Source organism: Phalacrocorax aristotelis, chromosome 2 (assembly GCF_949628215.1).
Source record: "Phalacrocorax aristotelis chromosome 2, bGulAri2.1, whole genome shotgun sequence".
NCBI lineage: Eukaryota > Metazoa > Chordata > Aves > Suliformes > Phalacrocoracidae > Phalacrocorax > Phalacrocorax aristotelis.
The window spans coordinates 110,669,718-110,689,696 of NC_134277.1; the positions used below are offsets into that span (position 1 = coordinate 110,669,718).

General features: G+C 41.1%; 1 protein-coding gene across 1 annotated transcript in view; it reads right to left on the reverse strand.

Moving 5' to 3' along the window:
- Positions 1–18,662, reverse strand: part of GNAL (G protein subunit alpha L) — a 198,896-nt gene extending 180,234 nt beyond the window's left edge. Inside the window, exon 1 of the mRNA XM_075084647.1 lies at positions 17,944–18,662. Within this exon, the coding sequence (XP_074940748.1) occupies positions 17,944–18,385 (442 nt within the window). The 5' untranslated portion in view covers positions 18,386–18,662. The remainder of the gene's footprint in view (positions 1–17,943) is intronic.
- Positions 18,663–19,979: the final 1,317 nt, after the last annotated feature.

The following is a 19,979-nucleotide window of genomic DNA, read 5'->3' on the forward strand; positions in this document are numbered from 1 at the left end:
AACAGTTCTACTGTTCTTAAAAGGTACTTTACTCAGAAGATCAGACCACCAGAAGATGAGACACAAAAGCTCTGCTCAGTTCTTCCACTACAGGTTCCAGGCCCTGGAGCAGAACCAACTGCTGAGTCGTCTGGAAACCAATCACAAAGGATAATCACTTCCTGGCAAAGGAGACTCGAGCTTGCGCCTGCTCTCTTGTGGTTGTAATACATCATACTTGAGATGTCCATTTTCACTTTGATGTACAGATCTCCTATGTCAGGTCACAGTGTTTTGTGTGACCTTTGAATGGCTATATAAGCTTATGGTGTGAAGCTCCAGTTCTTCCCAAGTTTAACACCTCTGCATAACAAAATTACTTAGGTGACCTGCACACCCAGAAGACAGGGTACCATTGAACACTAATAGGATTGTTTCATAGCTTGACAAACAATTAAAGGGAGAAAAGCCACTGAACGCACATACCAGTCACATCAGAAACCACCTGACCTCTGTCCTTCCTCCTTTTCTGCCAGGGCAATGACAGGCACAGAGCATCATGAATACAAAGTCACGCACCTTAAATAGCATAGATGGGATTTCAGCATCACATCTACCACATCTTGGCCAAGAGATTTACTGCAAAATAAAGTTTAACAGATGGGAATCTCTCCATCTCTAAAGAATGGATAATTTCTTCAATTCATGGCTTTAATGGTATACGGTTCAGATCAAGATATCAGAAGGTAAGCTCAGACTCTAGCCAGCAGAAGGTTCTGTTCCCTTCATCAACTAATTCTCTGGATGAGTAAAGGTGGTCTTACCTGTATGTCTGATGCACACAGCAACCCAAAACTTGGAAGAAGGCTCAAGGGATGAAGGTGAACAGCTCATGGAAGAGGAATCATGCACCTTGAATAACACCAATCTTGTCTAAGACGACAAAGTTGGTCAGACTTACTGCCTTACAAATAACACAGTAAGGCAGTTATAGACCTGAATAACTTTGGATACTGTCACTATTTGAGTTTGAAATTTCTACCAGAAAGTAGGAAGGATTTATTAAGTCAAGGACAGTCATCAATCTTCCTTCTTTCCCATATGGCTTCAGGAACAGCAGTTGTAGAAAATGCAGAAGGTACATAAACTGGTTTTAAAGCTCTCAATGACTTTAATATCTATCTTTAGCCAGAGCACATTCTCTGTAAGAGGGGTTGGTAAAAAATGGAGAAGTTGAAACTGCAAGACAGGAAGGAAATAATTGAATTGCATGGCTGTTATCTACCACCCAAGCATCTAATATAATTTCACAATCAATAGAGAAGTGCATGTATTTCATCCCAAACATGGTGTAAGCTGGAGGAGAGGGGGAGTGGGAAACAAAAGAAAAACAAGTCACAAGCTGTAATAAACTTTGACAAATATCTTCAGAGCTGCTGTTTCCATGTCTACTGTTGATCAGTTACTACTGGTAAGCTACAAAGCCTGAACGCAACCTGCAGCTGTAGAATATACCTCCGCTCAAACTAGTCACAGTGGTCTTCAAAATTACTGTTTTGGTGCCAACAGGTTTATCTGTGACCTGAGCTCTTGATGCAAGAGAGCAATCTTCCTCGTATAATGTTGGAAAATAGCTCAAGAAACATTTAGAAGAGTTAATAACCAACATGTGAGGACTACACAGTAAGAGACCATCAAATGAAAGATCCTAGACTTATGCCTTCACATCTCTGGATTGATGAATATGGCATCTTCCTTTCTGATGGAAAACTACAATGTTTACCTGCTGCATCTACTGTAACATGGTGTGATCCATGAGTGCCAATTCAGTGCGCCTCACTCCATCAAAGTGCTCTTTGAGACCACCTGGCCTTCCAAAAGGAACTACTCCCTAGCATTAGTGGGGAGAATGTCTTGCACAAGAGTTTTAACTTACATCTGGCAGACGGTGACTGAAAATACGTGGGCTCAAAAAATAAACAACCAGAAACAAAAGCTGATATGGGGATATTCTTATTCGTAGGCACAATGCAGAAACTGATAAAGAACATCCATAAGCCAGATGAATTTGCAACTACTCTTTATTAAGGAATGATCACAAAGCTGAGAATTTACTTTAGCAGAAACTAAAAAGAATGGCATTTTAATAATGGTAACCAGAACAGTGTCTGCCTTGTACAGAAGTTTCACCAGAAGGTGATCTTTCATAAGCTGATCTTGAAATTAACCACCATGCCCTCATGTTAAAAAAAAATAATTTAAAAAACATCCAGCCTGCCTTTAAAATAAAATTAACACAAAAATTAAATTTACTTTTCAAGTTTACTTCCAATTCACAAAATAAAAAAGATAGCATGAACAGTTTTAATTATATGTGGGACAAGCCATGGCAGCTTAGCTATAGCATTCTGCTTCATTCAATGCAAAGCAAATGGTGAGTAAAGACAAATCAAGGTGATACAGCAAACAGCAGTGGTACCTGCAAACTGGTGAAACTGGTGTAAAGATGCTTGGCACAGTAATCAGGCTGTTAGAGTTTTCTTTAAGGAAGAGGAACTGTAGTCTTTCTTTGCCACAGGGAGGTTTGCTTCACTGCACATTTGATTGCATAACAAGTCACACACAAGTGCCTTCGTATCCAGTGGCACTGTTCTTTACACCTGAACTAGCAGGTAACTGGGGACACAGGATAAAGCTTTGAATGCTACCACAGAAGTAATTTGGTACCTTAGCTATACTGATACAAGTCTTCCACTCTAGCTGCAGTCAAGTCACAGCTCCTTTTGACTACTCATCTGCTCAAAGTCATTCAAATTCTGCCTAAATTTATTCCATATTTGTAGACAAGTCATTGAACTTTCTTTGTAACTCCTCTGACCTTTTTAGAGCAACCAGCAACACCCAGAAGTTACAATAGTCAGAAACCAGCTCTGCAACTCAATAATTTCTGAATTACTGACATGGTTTATCCAACACTGACCTCAGCTTAGATAAGAACCCACAGGATTTATTAGTTTAGGCATAGTACCACAGATATAAGACAAGCCCTGAGCAACAGGATAGATGTGGGATCTAAAATAAGACAAAATTGCATCATATTTTGAAAGGGATCTGGATCCCAGTTTGTTCCAATTAAGGAATGCAGGATTTCCAGTCTCCACTGTTACCAAGCCCACTGATGACATGTTCAATAACTTTTACAGCTCACAGAAAGATTTGTGAAGGTATCTTTATTTTATAATATTTAACAACTGATATAATTATAAGATATATAAAAAGTATTTAATATACATCAACAAATTTATGTAATTCATATTAGCATATATTCAAGTTATTCATAGAAATACAGCATTAATATATGACATATACATAATTATATAAATTTAATTTTAAAATACAATAATTGATATGTATTTTTATAGTCATGCACATTTTCTTCGGAAAAATGGCAGACCTAATAATTATACAGAAGCTCTGTACTAAAAATTGTACCATTATATAAACAGTTTTATCACCAGAGGTGGTAAACCAAAGCACTAAGTATTATGGAGCCTGACCATACAAGAACATCCTGGTAATATCCTATTCATTAACTACTAGTTTGCTTCAGCTTGGGGTAAATCAGTTTACTGACTGCAAGGAGCAGCTGTTTCTTCATTTTTTTCCCAGGCCCTCTTGTCATGCATTAACAGCAAGGGGCAGGGACGAAGTTTTCCCTTGTAGGAATGCAATTCTCCATCTGTCTAGGCTCAGAGACTCCCATTCTTCTTGCTTATCCTCTTGCTCCCAAAGCTGCTCAGATGGAGACTTTTCAGTTATCAAAATCAGCAGTAGCAACACAGCCTGAGAACCTTTACAACATGGGGTGGTTTTCCCCACACGGCCTGCTGCTGCCAAAATACCCTCCACTACATTGAGTCTCATCCTTTCGCCTCACTTCAGATAAGCACATCATCAGTTGGTACAAGTCATCATTCTTCATTGGACTCGAAATAGGAGGTCAAAGCCAGGAAAGCCAGGAACAGTACACTTTTAAGATTTGAAGACTTTCCATGCTGTCATGACAGGGAACTTGTCTGACCAGCATCCAAGAGGCCCAGATCATTAAGCTGGCATTGGGACATAAAAATGTTACCAGAAGGTTCAGTTCCTTCCCGGCTACCTTTCACATGCTGGATTCATGGCCATCAGAGGAACTCTGATGCAGCATTTTCATTAGGTTTCCCACTCCCAAGTGTATTTAATTTGAGAAGAAGTTTTCAGAAATTCTAGTAAACATTAACAGAGTAATTTGTAAATTTGTAAAAGGTAGTAGCTTTTTGACCAGCTCTACAGTAAGTTTAGAAGTAGGCCAGGCTGTAGACATCTAAATTAACAATTAATATTTAGATGGCATGTATGTTTGATCATGTTCCACTTCTACCTAGATTTTCCATCTGTACAACAGAAAGCATATCTATGATTTGCTCATCAGAAAAATACACAAGACACTAAAGACTTCTGTACATAATGCAGAGACCACAGTTTATGCTCACAATCTATTTTGGAAGTTCTTTTTAAAGAAAAATGCATGTTTTCCCCACAGGAAGGCTCCCCGTGTGGAGAGTTAATTAAAATGCTAGAAGACCTGGCTCCAGCCAGAGCATTTATCAGAACACCCACAGAGGAAGGGCTATCCTTTGAAATGTTAAATACATTGTCAGCCATGGATGGAGGTCAAGAAAGCTTTTCAAGCCATTCCATGCTCTGAAAAAAATGTATACACGTGAGAAGGAAAAAAAACCCCACTGTCTATGATGACAGGATGATAGACTCAGTCAAGTATTTTATAAATTGAAATAACCGTTGGTGCGCATTCAGGATGAGTTAAAGAATAAGAATACACCAATGCATTCACAGAGCCTTAATTATTCACTCAAATACTTGCTAACAAAGAGGAGGATTATGAAGGTAAGAACTCTACCTTTATGTTAGTAAAGGGCTAGAATAAGAGTTGATTTCCAACATGTAACATATATAACAATTCTGTCAATAAGCAGTTTTCATAACAGATACTAATTATCTTTCCTAACTGCTACCAAAAAAAGCTACCAAAAAGCTGACCTAAAATAAAACGGTTAATTTACTAAGTGCTTGAACTTAGGAGCTTTACATTGAGTGGCACTTTTTTGGTAAAGATGATTTCAAAACTTGAATGATCAGTAATTTCCCAGCCATAAACAAAGAAGGCAAAAAGCGGAGTCAGCTGATCTGAAAAACAGTTTATAAAAGGTCTAAGCAATGGCCTGTAAGATCTAACATAGCGCAGAAGACACTTTTGGACCACAGCCAGTAACAAATAAAAGGAAACAAAAACACAGCATCATGAGATTATTCTTTTTCCTCCTGCTCTGGTCTGTAGTAGCAGTAAATAGTCAATTGGCTTAATATTTCATCTTGACAACGCACTTTCAGCTTGTTGAAAGTAACAGTTTAAGTAAGCTTGTCTCTTTAAGAGAAGGAGAGGGAAGTGAACAGTTTGAACCACCCTAAAAACACACTATGCTCTAGAGATGGAACAGACAAAGCAAAACACTACTGTTTCCAGAATATCTCCAGTTAATAAAATTATGATTTCTGGCAAAACAAAATAATACTATCATGCTCTTCTAGGCTATGCTAGACCAAGACATGGATATCCAGCCTCATTGTTTAATGAAAACATTCACCCAGAAATATCAGGTAATGTTCTTTACCTTTAAAACAGTAACAGCAAATAACGCTGCATGTGTTAACACAAGTAATTCTTTAAACAGAGATTTTTTGCCCTCTTTCTTCACAAGGTGATCTAAACAGTTCTTAATATTTACAGAACTCCTTACAGGAAGGATCTGAGCATGTCCTGCAAATCACCACAGATAATGGCATAAAGAATGTCAATCACATTTACTGTTACTCTACCAAAATAACCTTGGGGCCTCAGAAAAAGTTTTTCAGGTACAAGATCCCGTTATTTAGATTACGTGCAGTCTGAGAAAAATCACTTTCCACTAAGCACAGGCCTGGTATCTTCCATCTAAGGTCAATGAATAAGTAACAAGTTATTTGCTTAATTAAAAATAAATATTTGAGGGATACTGATAACAAACACTTGATTAAGTTAAAGGCTTGTCAGTATAAGACATTTGATATTACAAATAAGCAGCACACGTATGCCTGATGTTACTCTACAAACGATCAATACAACACATTAAGTGGATCAGGAATCAGTAATAGATGGATTTCAAGAACTAATTGTCAATCATCAACTAGTTACAGTATTGCTACTAAGGTCCTTACAGGATCAGTAAACTTTTAGTCACTGATTGAAGATACCATTGTGAATAATGCTAGCTTATCAAAAGACTGTAGTGCAGACCAGCAATAATGCTGGAGAACAGCAACTCTCTGATAAGCATGGTACAGTCAAATGATACTCTTCAATAAGCCACTGCAAGGTCATATCTCAAAAACCAGCAGAAGCAGAGTACAGTTTCAGAAAGACTTAGATACATAGTAATTCTGTATTGTCTGATGAACCAAGTAAAAAAATAAAAACAATGTTTCCTCCAGAAAACAAAATACAAACAAAAACACCATTAGAAGGAGGCATTGCTCACTTCTGACATGTTGGAAAAAACCAGTTCAGGCCAGACCAATAAGTCAAGAGCACAGTTAGCTTTTAAGGAGTGTTTTCCAGACTGTTTGCTTTCAAGGAATAGAATAACTATGTGAGTTACAGCTACAAACATGCTGGAGAAAGCACCTGTATTATGAATTCCACTCAAGTAGAAGCTGCAGTTGGTGGGTGAGACAGAACGTGTCCTACTTGGACCTCAAACATGGTCCCAAACAATACCACTTGCTTGAACACTTTATATGAAGGTTACCTTAGTAATATTCTGGTTAAAATTCAAGCAATTTATTAATTTAGAGCAGAGACAACTGGGAAGTAGAGAGATTCTTCCATTTGACTACCTGTGTAACCAAGAAATCACACGGGTCACTTCCAGACTTTCAGTCTACTTATTCATAAATTCCTTAAATCTGCTCCATTGTCTGGTTGTTCACCAACAACTATCACTATCTTTAGAGAACTGGGTTCAGGGTAAAGGACTGGACTCAAAAGATGCTTTACATTTATTTATTTGGTACTCAGTAGTATCTTCAAATTTATTTTTCTGACACAGGATTAAGAGAGACTAATTCAGCATTTCTTTACACGTCATGTAAGCTGTCAATTCAAGTAAGATTCTAATTACTCTTTTACTAGAGGTATCAGGATACAGAATACATGGGGGGTGGGGGAAAAATAACCAACGGCAGAAATTCTTTCTTTTAAATAAGTTTATTTGACCTGTAAAGGATCACAAAGTGAGATATTACAGCGAGGCTTCGGATTCACATTAAATAGGAAGTCAAAGGAGGGAAGGGGAAAGAAAAAACAAAACACACAACAGAAGAAAACTTTTGCTCACATACTCTTTCAGCCATCTTTATCTCAGATAAATATTGTAATTAAGAAAAGGTTACATTTTAGTGGCAGTCAACATAATCAGATGTACTTACATAACACTGTTTAGGCTTGACAAGGGTACATATTAGTTTTGCCCTGCACCAAATCTACACATGCTACAAGACCAAGTGCTGGAGAACCTTGGCAGGCTGTGCCATTGCTCACACGACCAATGTACAAAATCCCTGAGAAAATGAGGTATTACGTTGAATGATTTCCCCCAAAAGCAGAACCAGGTATTGACATGTACCTGTTCTTAAACAGTGTATGGGGAGGCAGACCTACTGTGAAACATCTGCTCGTTCTTATTCAGAGCATCAGAGTCCCTATTTTCTGAAACTCCTGGACTAGGAGCACTAGCAATGGTGCTGGGCATAGCATGAAGCAGCATGAAAGACAGTCTCATCTGACCCCTGCCCACCCCCCAGACAGTCATCTGAAAGGCTGTTTGACTTTTTACTGCATTGCTTTAACTTTTCCTGACATGTTAGAAAGTATTATTCCGTCTCTGGTAGACAGACCACATATCTGAATCCTTTTTAACTGGACAAGGACTAGTGCCAAATGGTCCTCAGAGTGGATTACTCTTCAGGTAATCATTTCTACATTATGAGCAAATTCAAGTATAAAGTAACTATTCTCTCCTTTTCAGCTTTTCCACAAAACAGTTTTCCTTCTACCTCTGAACTATGTTTTCTTTCTACCTTTGAACTGTGTTCAAAGACATAGTTGACATACACCTGGGGAGCCAGAATCCACTGACAGAAGACAGTTCTGCATATCATAAGCCAGATGCCTACAGCCACTGTAGGCATTTTTGTTCTTTTTTGCCTCCCCTTCTCTGCTTCAACATCCTCACCTCTACATATAGAGTTAAGAAGTAGAAGGCCCTAGGAGTGGATATGTGGCCTCCTTAAGGATTACTGTAGTTTCTCCATTAAGGAAAAAAAGGAAGCACCAAAAACACAACACACCAACTGTACTGTTTCAATAATAACCAAGTTGGAAAGACACTATTGAACAAACAAGCTCATGAATCCAGATGTCACATACAGTAGTACACAAGAACCTGAGGGAAGAGCAACGGAATTTGGAACAGCCGCCTTATACACCCTGGGTGCACCTAGAAACTCATGGAAGCATCAGAGGGATTGCTACGGCTTCTGTTCCGAAAGCAAGACATCAGGAAGCACTAAATCAAACACAACTCTGCTGCTTCTGTATCAGTCTTCCATTAAGAGAAATTAAATGCTTTAGAGCACTGAAGATTCACAGAAAGTGTAAGGCTGTTCAAAATATTCTTAGAAGGAAGGAGAAAAATGTATTTACTAAAAGGAACAGTGCATGGAGGTTGTTTAAATGCAGTTCGTTATCCAGTCTTTCTCCAAGTGCCAAAAGCTTGTGTTCCCCTCCCAGTGCTACTGCATCTACAGGGACAATCCATATCAATATGAAATTGAAGTTCAGTTCTGTTAAACAACCAAAGCCATCAGAATTTACATGAAAGAAGGGTGGTTTGTTGGTCAGTTGGTCGTTTTTTGGCCTTCCACCCCCCTTGAAAAGTGTGAGAAAATACTCTAAAGAATGAGATTTCTGTTTTTCTTTCAAAATGTTAAGTCAAAGGATGATCAACTACTCAACCTGAACCAGAATTATTGCCCTATAGTTCCCATTTTCCTTCACTGAAATATTTTCAAGGGATAAAAGCAAAGCAGTTTGAACAGCTACTGTTCTGCATTAAGCCATGCTCACAAGTCAGCAGACCCAATGAATAAAAGGATCTGAAAGTCATCTTAAGTTATAGACAATCCTTAATGCAGTTTTCCTGCTTGTTTATACATGACTAGGTTACACAGCATCACACCTAACAGTAGTATACTATAAGGTTCTTAAGTACACCTGAATCAGAAAAAACTTAGTTTGTACACTTCAAGGATTTTTTTCCTTTGTTCAGTTTTAATATTAAGTGATTGATTAAATGATTGGGAAGAACAGACATGTTAGGAGACAAATACCTTCCATAGCATCTTGCCATTCAGAAAGGAAAAAAACTTTTTTTTAAAAATACCTTTGGAGATTATGAACTGGTTATTTCTGCATATGTCCTTTATAGAAAACATTATATTCTTCCACATTTTAGGTTTATGGTTTGTAAAAGAACATTAGAAAGTAGTTTGTCTTTGCAAGGGCTGGTATGTGTTAGAAGTGCTTAATATCTTGTTCATCTCTCTCCTAGAGAGTAAATTAGACAAGTACAGCAAGCTCAGAACAGGCAGAAGATAACACCATAAGTCTATTTTTTAATTCAAATGTCCAGTGAGTCAAAGGATGAAAAAACCCAATCTTGTTACAGAATCCATTAGACTTGCCCTGTTCTTACAAAGCTTTAAGCCTATGAGATACGTCAGGATATAATCCAACCACATACTCTTGAAGGCTGGTTTAACTCACCTAGACTCCTCATGGCAATCTACCATGTTTTACAAGAGCTTCCGTGGTCACTTGTGTGCATGCACAGACACACGTGTGTGTATCTACCTGAAAAAGTATCATCTGGATTAGAAAACTATTCTTCAGTCAACATGAAATGAATTCAAACATGTGAAATATGAATGAGTGCTCTCACTCAAGAAAAAAAAGCAACTTGCTTCTGTTGTAACATAGTCCTCCACACGTGAGGCATTCAAAATGAAGATGATTGTTAAGAAGGCGCTGCCTAACACCATGCAGTGCATTCTGCATTTGCTTCAAGATCCAGAATGACTAATTCTCCATAATCAAGAGAATTGTAGCATAGCAGAGTTAGTAATGTCTCCAGCAACATTCCCAACAGTTTTCAATAAAAGATTAAGTTACTTAGTATAAATTACAATTGCACAGAAGAATAAGGATCCATGATTATCCACACTTTCGGCAGTTTAACATAGCCTTCATTCTTCATGATGGAAAAATAAACCCCTTTCTATCCATTTTAATCCACATATGACAAATCAAATACATGTATCAAAAAGTATGTATTCTGTAAGATATCTTCAAATAACTAAAAAAAAAAAAGAGGGATTGAGGGTGGGGCAATTATTCCCACAGAGAATAAGGACTCAATTTGTTGTCAGGTTTTTACTACAGATGTTTTTCAGCCTGCTACTTATCTCTATTGCGTGCCCTAACCCAAATCTCAGAAGAAATGTTATCCTTTTCTACAGCTTCTGAAGACCAACTAGACAATTTGCTTAAACAGATTGCTGAGAAGAGCTTCCTTTTTGTCCTTTATAGGAACAAATTCTTAAAAGAAACTGTCAAATTTGTATTGTCTGTCATTGAGAAAGTGGAATACTTTTTTTTTTTTAATAAACTGGGGGGGAAGAGCTTTCTACTTTTAAACAGCTTCATAAGCTCCAAAATCCATGTTGTTCTCACACGACGTAAATTCTTGGCTAAAATAAAGATAACAGTATGGAATATAAGCATGACCTGGATTTGACTTATTACAGTAATGTTATTTGGGGAAAGATTAATTTATTATTCTTGAAACCTGACATTACTTTAAATATGTGGAATTTATAATTCTTCAAACTTAAATTTAAAAACAAACAAATGTAAAATACCAGATTATGAGGAAGCAATTCCAGTTAGACTTCAAAGAGATCTTATCAGTTAAGATCTTCTACTAGAGGTGACTGATGTTATGTCTTATGTTACAGATGTTAATTGGCAGTTTTTTTCTTGGATTTTTTTGATCCTTTGTATGTCAACACAGAAAAAGAAAGAAGTATTTTGTTAAATATTTTTTACGTATTCTAGTCCCAAACAGCACATCTTTCCTTCTTCACACAGCTTACCCAGCGAGGCTTCATGTCCTTAAGCTTTTATTCAACATTCATGCACAGACAAACCACAGGAGACAGGAGTTTCACTTATAGCTATACAGTGCTACAGAGATATACTTAACATGCTCATCCGCCTTTGGAACAGGCATAAATATGATGCACACAGGCCATGTATGAGGCTGCATTTCTTCCAGACCCTGAACACCTGGGTATTTAAAAGGAAACAAACAAACCACCCAGCCTTGCTGATTTATGATATTATCTGTCAAAGGAAAACATCCAAAATATTGAAAAAAGAACCCCAAACCTTAAAACAGTTGTGTCAGACAGTTATAGGTAACAGCACAGTAAGACAAAGCTTCTGCCCACGAAGTAAAAGACATGTTGATGACTGCAGCACAACAAATATCTCATAGGGTTGAGCAAACATGCAAGGCTGGAAATCTTTGTTAAAATCATCTGATTATGGTTATCTATGAAAGGCTGTTTTTATTAAGAACATAAGTAATAAATACTGACATTCATTTTCCATCTCTAAAAATGGATCTACATCTTCAGTGAAAAAGAGCTTTAGATTTCTTTTAGACGGTGGCACCAGTCAACAGGCTGAATAACATCTGTCCATGCTTTTACTCATTTGCTCAACCCATCAAGCATCTACTCTAATAAGAGCCTCATTCTGGACACTGCAAAAGATCCAAACCACACAGAGTTTAAGAAAACACTGGAAGGTATGGTCAAGAACTCCCCAATGCAAAATGGTAACACAGACATTTGTACCTCTTCTACCAGAGAGAGCTGTCACTTATTGTTATCTTACTTGCACCATTTTGTTTCTCTGCTATTACTCAGAAGTCTCTGGAGAAGAACCTTTCCAACACTGTTCAGCGAAAGCAAAACGTTTTAGAACAAGCTATCAAATAAGTTAAACTTGGTAAGCAGATGGAGGGCCAGGTTTCGCCCACAGCTCAGTTAGGTTGTTGGATTAAAGAGAAAAGAAGAAAGGATTTTTTAAATATTAATTCAACTTTCTAAGCTCAAATGCTACCTGACTTGAAAAGTAAGCTGAAGGAAGTCATGACTCTAGGAAAAAAACCCAGGAAATATTTCCCCAAATTTGTATAGTTTCACTGTGTCAAAGATGCCAAAATGAAAACAAAAATAATCGCACAATATAGCTGTTACTTATACAGTTATCTTGGAGATTAAAAAAATAATGCAAGGAATGCAAAAGGTCTGGCAAGGTAAGAAACATGGGGTGTTGGTTTGGGCAGTGGAAAGGAATGAACATGGGAATGAAGTTTCAAACTGTATTCCTTCTAAACTGGGGGGGTGGGGGGAAGGTATGGGGAAAGGGAAAACAAATGTGCAAATCCAGAAGTTTTACACTAAAATTTCTGCAGTTGAAGTTACAATGATAATAGGAGCTTAAAACAGCAAAGAAGGTATTATCATAGCTTGCTTAATTAAGACATTATGTTACAATAAGCATTTGTGGAATACTCACTGACCTACAAAATTCGCCTAATAACCAAAAGTTCATATTGCCTAAGTAACAGCTGCAGAACCTATCCTTGCACAGCAGTTAGAGCCTCCCAGTACTGCTACACTTAACATGGAATAGAACAAAAAAAAGTGTATTTTTCCCCCAAATATTAAGTAATTAAAAAAAAGCAAAATTAATCAAAAACCAGAACTCGGTTAAAACAGCCAAACATAGGCTAAATGCAATTAGTTGGTAATCTACAGAATAAAGAAATGCTAAGTGTTGTAAATCAGGGATCACCTTCAGCACACTTAAAAATACCCCCCAAAGTTAAGAACTAATTCCAACATGTCCTGATGACTTCTGCTTACTGGTTTCCTCAACTGCAAGGAGTGCATATACCACTTCATACGATGTTGTAATTTACAACAAACGCAGAAGAGCATTTGGAAAGACATGGGAATGATACAAAGGCTTAGGGATTACATAACCCATTTACTTCATTATATTGGTCAGTATTTGCAGCCCATTACTTCAAAGTCCTGAAAACACCCGTTCCTACCAATTTTCCATTATCTACACACTAGAACTACCTGGCTGTAGGGATTCTAAATCAACAAGTCTTTTTGTAAAGATGCGATAGGCATATACAGGATACATCACAAGGGTGCAACACCCTGGAATGCAAGTGGTGGTGCTCAGCTTGGTTACGGACCAGGGAGGGCATCATCTCTGGTGGTAAGAGAAAAACACCCCAAGCTCAAAGCCTTAGGCAGGCACAGAGAAAGTACCAGCATACATCAAGCTAAACTCCATTCAGGTATTTATCAATAAGCATGAGTTGGCACTATATAAAAGTTAAAACTGAAGTTGTATTTTAAATAAGATTTATTAATTTTAAGTATTAAAATTGGTTTGGGGATTATAAACTTAAGGGTTTGCTAATGCAGCATACATATATAACAGACTGCAATTTTAGTCTAAAAGCCACTGCCAGAGCAGATATCCTTTTTCCAGCACAGTTTAATTCTAACGGTCAACAGGTGTGTACTTAGAAGCATATAACAAAAGTAGTGCCTTACTATGGTTTTATCTTCTTGAGCTGTCAGTGATCTACTGCTTAGGAACTCCCCAAGCTTGACAAAGTACCTTTGTGTTTCATTTCCATAAATTCAGTGGAGCTATGGTTCTTTGTACACTTTACACACTTTTGTACATAAATATCAAACATGTCTAAATTTCACTATCAAGTCAATAGTTAAATATCATGTAAGCAGCTACAGTAGCTTTTAAATTAAGAAAGTTACTATCTCCATTTTCCCTCCCTCAATCCCTATATCATTACTTTCAGTTTCTGTTGAATAGAAACACTTTTCCTCCCAGCACTTTCAGTTTCATTTTAGCAGGGAAGTGCAAAAGAATCAGTTCCTGAGAAAGTCATCCAAAGTTAGGACAGCAACCAGGAGTCAGGGGACATGGGAAAAATAAAACAGAAGCCAGAGGAAACTAGAAGACAACAGCTATCTAGGAAAAAATTATTTCTATCTATGGTTTACTTCAACATTCTATAAGCCTTAATTACACCACAATTGATAGCACCTTGTTTAAAGCCAACCCTCCTTCACCGCACTTATTCCAAAAATAGTTTAAAATACAAGACTGGAAGTGAGAATTTAAAGAGTTTCTGTAAAGTGATTTGTAATGTTTGTACAGTTTCTAGGAAATCAGCAGCTAAAACAGACTTGTAGAAGAGAGTGTTTGCAGTTCTCTGGAAAAAAAAAAAAAACACAAAAAACCAGAAACTAAAGCGACAAGACTCTGACCAAGCCCTCTATATCTGTGCAATAAATACGTACGCTAAAAAAAAACCTCAGGGTTAGCAAAAGCATCCTAAGAATTCTGCACAGATTAAGGTTTTAACTTATAAAAATTAAAGGAAATAAAAAAAGAAAATGCAAATAATACTGTGCACAATAATCAATTCAAGGTTTCCAGCCCTTTCCCCTCTTTTTAAAGTGGGCATTAAACAAGAAACAGCCAATTGCAGAAAGCAAGTTTCCATTTTACGTGTGCTCACCTTCTTGCAAAAGGAGAAAAAAACCCAAACAAACCCAAACTGTTATTCCAGTGCACCAGTAAAGCCCCCACATCACAGTTACAGACACCTGATACAGACACACCTATTTATGTGGGAGGCGCACACACAGAGAGCTGATCTCGAGGACTTACCGCACACCCCCCTTTTCACAATTATTGGTTATGACAAAACACATTAAGTGTTTCCAAATGTAGGTTAGACAGGAGCGTCAAAACATCATGTACAGCACTAGACATTAGTTGGGGGGAAGCTGTGACAGGCAAGAGCGCATTCTTAGAGAGCTAACATACACTTAAAAAAAGCCTTTGAGACTTCATAGTGTTTTGATAACATATATGCACAGCTCAAAGCTGACTGTCTCCATTTGACATAATAAAAAGAGAATTTGTGTGCTTTTAGGGAAAGGTAATTTTCAAACATTTATAGAAGCTTCTCTTCTAATATACTAATTTAGAGACTCTAGACATTATTAATTTTCTTACACTAGTGCATTTATTTGCATACCCTTTTGATATCTAGTAGTAGCTCCTTAAAACATACACTGTATTTTCCTCTAAAATTTTGTTAATATCCTCTAAACTTGCCCCAGTTCACGTACAAGACATACAAGGGCAAACCAAAATGAAGCTATTATTTACAATCTTGTATTTAAAAAAAAAAAAAGAAAAAACAAACGAACAAAAAAAGCAAAGCCCACACCAATGCTGTTGCTCAATTTTGTTTATTCTGTGACAGTGCTCTGCTGTCACTGCATTCACCACTTCCCCTCTGCTATGCATTTCCTCCATGTTGATCTACAAAAATATTCCTCCTCTCTCTAGCAAAGGTACACTTCTTAGGTTCACTCTGCCAGGAAGACCTTACAGACAGGGATCAAGTTAGTTATCACCAGAAATGCTCTAAGATACCAAGCTGATAATATTCTTCATTCTGAAAGACCTTTGCATACATCCTACATCTCTTCCTCTGTGCAAGACTGAAAATGACTACCTTGTGCAACTGAATTTTGCTTTACTCCTTCTCTGACAAATAAACCCTTCCCTATTCTAAATATTTTCCTCTTATCTACAGCAGCATTTCCACTTCTTTGCAAACAGAAACACAGAGCACCTGCAGCTCTCCCTACATCCAGATCAAACATTTATGTCAGGCCCTGATCTGCCATGGCTGAAACAATAATCCAGCATTTCCTCCCCACGATATGGAGATCAAGAGAGTATTTTCCAATTATTACACAGATTTAATACAAAATCCAATGCAAAGAGTCTTCAGAGTGTTGAGTTTCTTTCAGGGTGCCAAGGGTGGGAGATGGTTTAGTTTTCAAATTGCATTGCTTCTGAACAGGTGTTTACTTCTCTGGTTTACTATGACAACCACCCATGTTATAGACTACACGCAGTATCTATTTGTTAGGATCCTTTTGTTCAAGCAAGTGTATTGCTCTCTAGAGGAAGGCCACCAACCAGTATCTTTGCCTTCGTGTAGCCATTCTGTTCACAACACACTGTCAGAGGTTACAGGAAGAAAAGCCTTTTAAAAATATGCTTTTTTAAAGGGAATATTTAAAATTTTAGAGTTAAATACCATAACGGTTCAAGTACCGGAAGAAACATTTTACAAAGGATATTATTAATTCCATGGACTATGAATTACGTCTTCTTTCTCTTTGCTTTTACTGGCTGTACTGGTATCCTACAGGCTGGTATTTGATGGGAAATAAAGCCCATGATTTATTTTTTAGAATTGAAGCACAACAGTTCTAGCACACATTGCTTATATTTTTGTGCACTGCTGCATTTAATATTTTCCTCTCCCCTCACCCACCAACAGGAATGAAGGAATCCAATAACATGGAAACACAGCTTTACAAAGAAAGACGTAAGACTACCCAAAATCTGGAACGCACATCGATAACCACCAAAACTCCGTACCACGCAACTTTACAAAAACACGCAAAGCAAAGCAAGCTAATGCAAAAGCAAATCAGTATCTCCATGCAAACAGAAAACAGAGATTTATGACCACAGCTAAGAGGCCAAATAAGCCCTCTGCTCAGACCATAAAAAAAAAAAGCAGCCCTGCAGTATGACTGTTCTAATTCCTGCAGGAAATGAGATGCTTGTATTAGATACCCCTGTGGTTTTCATACTGTAAATGTATCAGCTGGTACAAATCCTCCGGAGAGGACTATTAACTAATGCTTAGAAAGAGCAATGGCAATAGCAGACCTCAGAGAAGAGGGGACAAAAGCTGACAAGTCATCCCTAAAAAAATCGGAGAGCCGACAGCTGAAGAACACATCTTGTACTAGAGGCGATGCCTGTGAGGAAGATACATACCTACCCCTGCTTACTTCAATAAGGAGCCGATTGCTCACCAGCACTCCTCTCATTTAGGAGCCACAAGCCCACAGCACCGCTCCTCATCAAACCACCCCTGCTTACACGCGGCAGGGCAGGCTCATCCACAGGCTACACGCATCTTATGCGCGGACATTCCCCTCCTTTCTGAGGTGGCTTTTAACGTTTCCGAGTTGCTCGGGGGCTAAAGACAACTTCTGGCCGCGCAGCCCCCCCACCCCCCGGGGGGCGATGGGGGCAGCCCCCCGCCCGGGGCTGGGCCCCCTCCCCCGGCGGACCCGCCGCTCCCCCGCCCGCCGGCCTGGGTGGAGCCGCTCGCCCTCGCAGGACCAGTGCCGATCGTGCCCTCCCTGTTCCAAAACCACGGTCGCGGCCGGAATGGGGAAGGAGAGAAGAGGGGGAGGAGGAAAGGAAAAGAAGGTGTAAACCTGTCTTGGGGAGAGCCCAGGGACCGAGGCGGCCGGGGGGCGGGAGGGCAGGGCCGGGGTGGGGGGAGCGCGGGGGTGGGGGGTGGGGGGAAGCGGGGAGACAAAGGAGGGATGGAGGGCGCCCAACGAAAACGGGGGAAGCCGGGGAGGGGGCGCTGCCGGGGAGCCCCGCGGGGCACCTGCCCGCCCCGGCACACACACAGACCCACGCACACACACATCCACACGTACCCAGCAGCAGCAGGCGGTGCGTCTGCTTGTACTCCCGCTTCTGCTCCTTGAGCGCCCGGTCGATGCTCTTGCTGACTTTCCTCGCCTCCTTCTCCGCCTCCCGCTCCTCCAGGCGCAGCTTCTCCCAGGGTCTCTGCAACGCCGGCGGCTGGTGCAGCGCCTGCTGCCGCGCCGCCTTCCCCCCGCCGCCGGGGCCGCCGGCCTTGGGCAGCGGCGGCCGCTCGGGGGCCGCCCCGTTACCGCCGCCGTTCTGCAGCAGCAGCGGCGGCCCGTCCGCCTCCCCGCCGGGCTTACCGCCGGGCCGGAGCGGGGCGCCGAGGGGCTGCGGCTGCGGGGCGGCGTGAGGCTCCGCCGGCGCTTCGGGCTCGGAGGCGGCGCTGGAGATGGAGCCGCCGCCGGCGTCGCCGAAGAGCCGCGGGCGCAGGCTGTAGCAGAGCCCCATGGCTCGGTGCCCCCGCCGGGGACGGGCTCTGGCGCGGCGGGGTTGGCCTCAGCGCTTCCCGCCGGCCCTACGCGCCGGGGCGGCGGCGGCGGGCGGGGAGGGGGCGCCGCGGAGCCCCTCACGGCCCCGCTGGGCCATCTTGCATTTTCGTCCCCGGGCGGCGGCGGCGGCTCCTCAGCGCCGATCACCTGACACCGAGCTGCCACCGCCGGGTCCACCTTACCGTAAATACCCCAACGCCAGCCCACCGCGCAGCGCCGGGCGCCGGCGGGGGAAGGGCGGGGGCACGCCGCCCGCGCCGCTACACAGGCGCACACACGCTCGCAGCCCCCCCCCCCCCCCCCTTCCACCCCTCAACCGGCTCCGCCGTCCTCTCACGCCACCCCGCCCGATGGCCGCCCCCTCGATACCCGCCCTCCTTCTTTCCTCCCTCCTGGAAGGGCCACCGGGCCGCCTGTGCGAGCCCCGGGAGCTGCACACGCACACCCCCGGGGGCACGGCGGTGGCCGCCTACTGAGGGGCGGCCCGGGCCTCAGCCCCTGACCGACAGCCTCTCCCCCCCGGCATCCTCGGGGAGAAGCCCAGGCCGAGGCCTCTCACAGAGAGGGACCCTTCGGGGTGCCAGCGGCGCCGGGGAGAGGCCGAGGCAGCCCCCGCCAGCCTGCCATCCTCACAGCTACAACAGGGTTTTCAGTCCCTCTACGCACATGTGGCTTCCCGCCCACAGGATGACTAACAGAGCCGTGGGAGGAAGGCTTTGGGTGCGACGGTGGGAGAAAATAATAGGCAATGCTCGGGTTTGCTCACTCTCTAAGTCAGCGTCGGCAACAGTAGTACTCCGGCGGCGTGCTGCTGCGGGCCGCCGCCGAGGGAAGGCTGGTGCTTGAAGTCGTCTGGTTCAAAGGCAGCGGCAGCCCTCCTCACGAGAAGTCCTGGACAAATTCACATTACTCCAAATGTCCCTCAAACCGGCTCTGTTCTGCTTCGTCCATCTCCACGTTCTTCATAATCTCAGCAGTTTTTCCACTATAAAATTTCATAAAACTGTATGTCTGTTTTCAGGGGCACATGGCTACTGGATGAAACTGTGTCTCTTAAGTTGTAAAGCAAAGGCTGTATGTTCAGTATTACAACTGATGTATACCTTAGCGTAATTTAGAGTTTCTTCGGTAACGTCAGCTGTGTTCATCAACCACTTTATTCATTCTGTGTCTCTTTGGATTCTGTAATGACCCTGTTGTATTAGGTCATTGTCTCCTAATTTTTTCCAGTGACCAATACTATAGCAATAGATGCCACTATTTATGTACTTCTGTATGAAGAAGTGGAGGGAGGTACAAATTAGAGCAAATTAGCCACAGTTTTTAGTTCCTGGATATGGGAAACAGAATTGTTTTTGTGACAGATTTCTTCGTGTCAAACGATTTAGCGAAAGTCCTCTAAAATACATATTTACCAGTTAGTGAGTTGTGTGTTAACATTCACTGGGAAAAAAACTGAGCACCCTACATTAACTTAAAATAAATAGATGCCTTTTAACTGTAAGCATCAACTGTCTGTGACTGCACCGCACAAAGGAAATTTTGCCACTGGA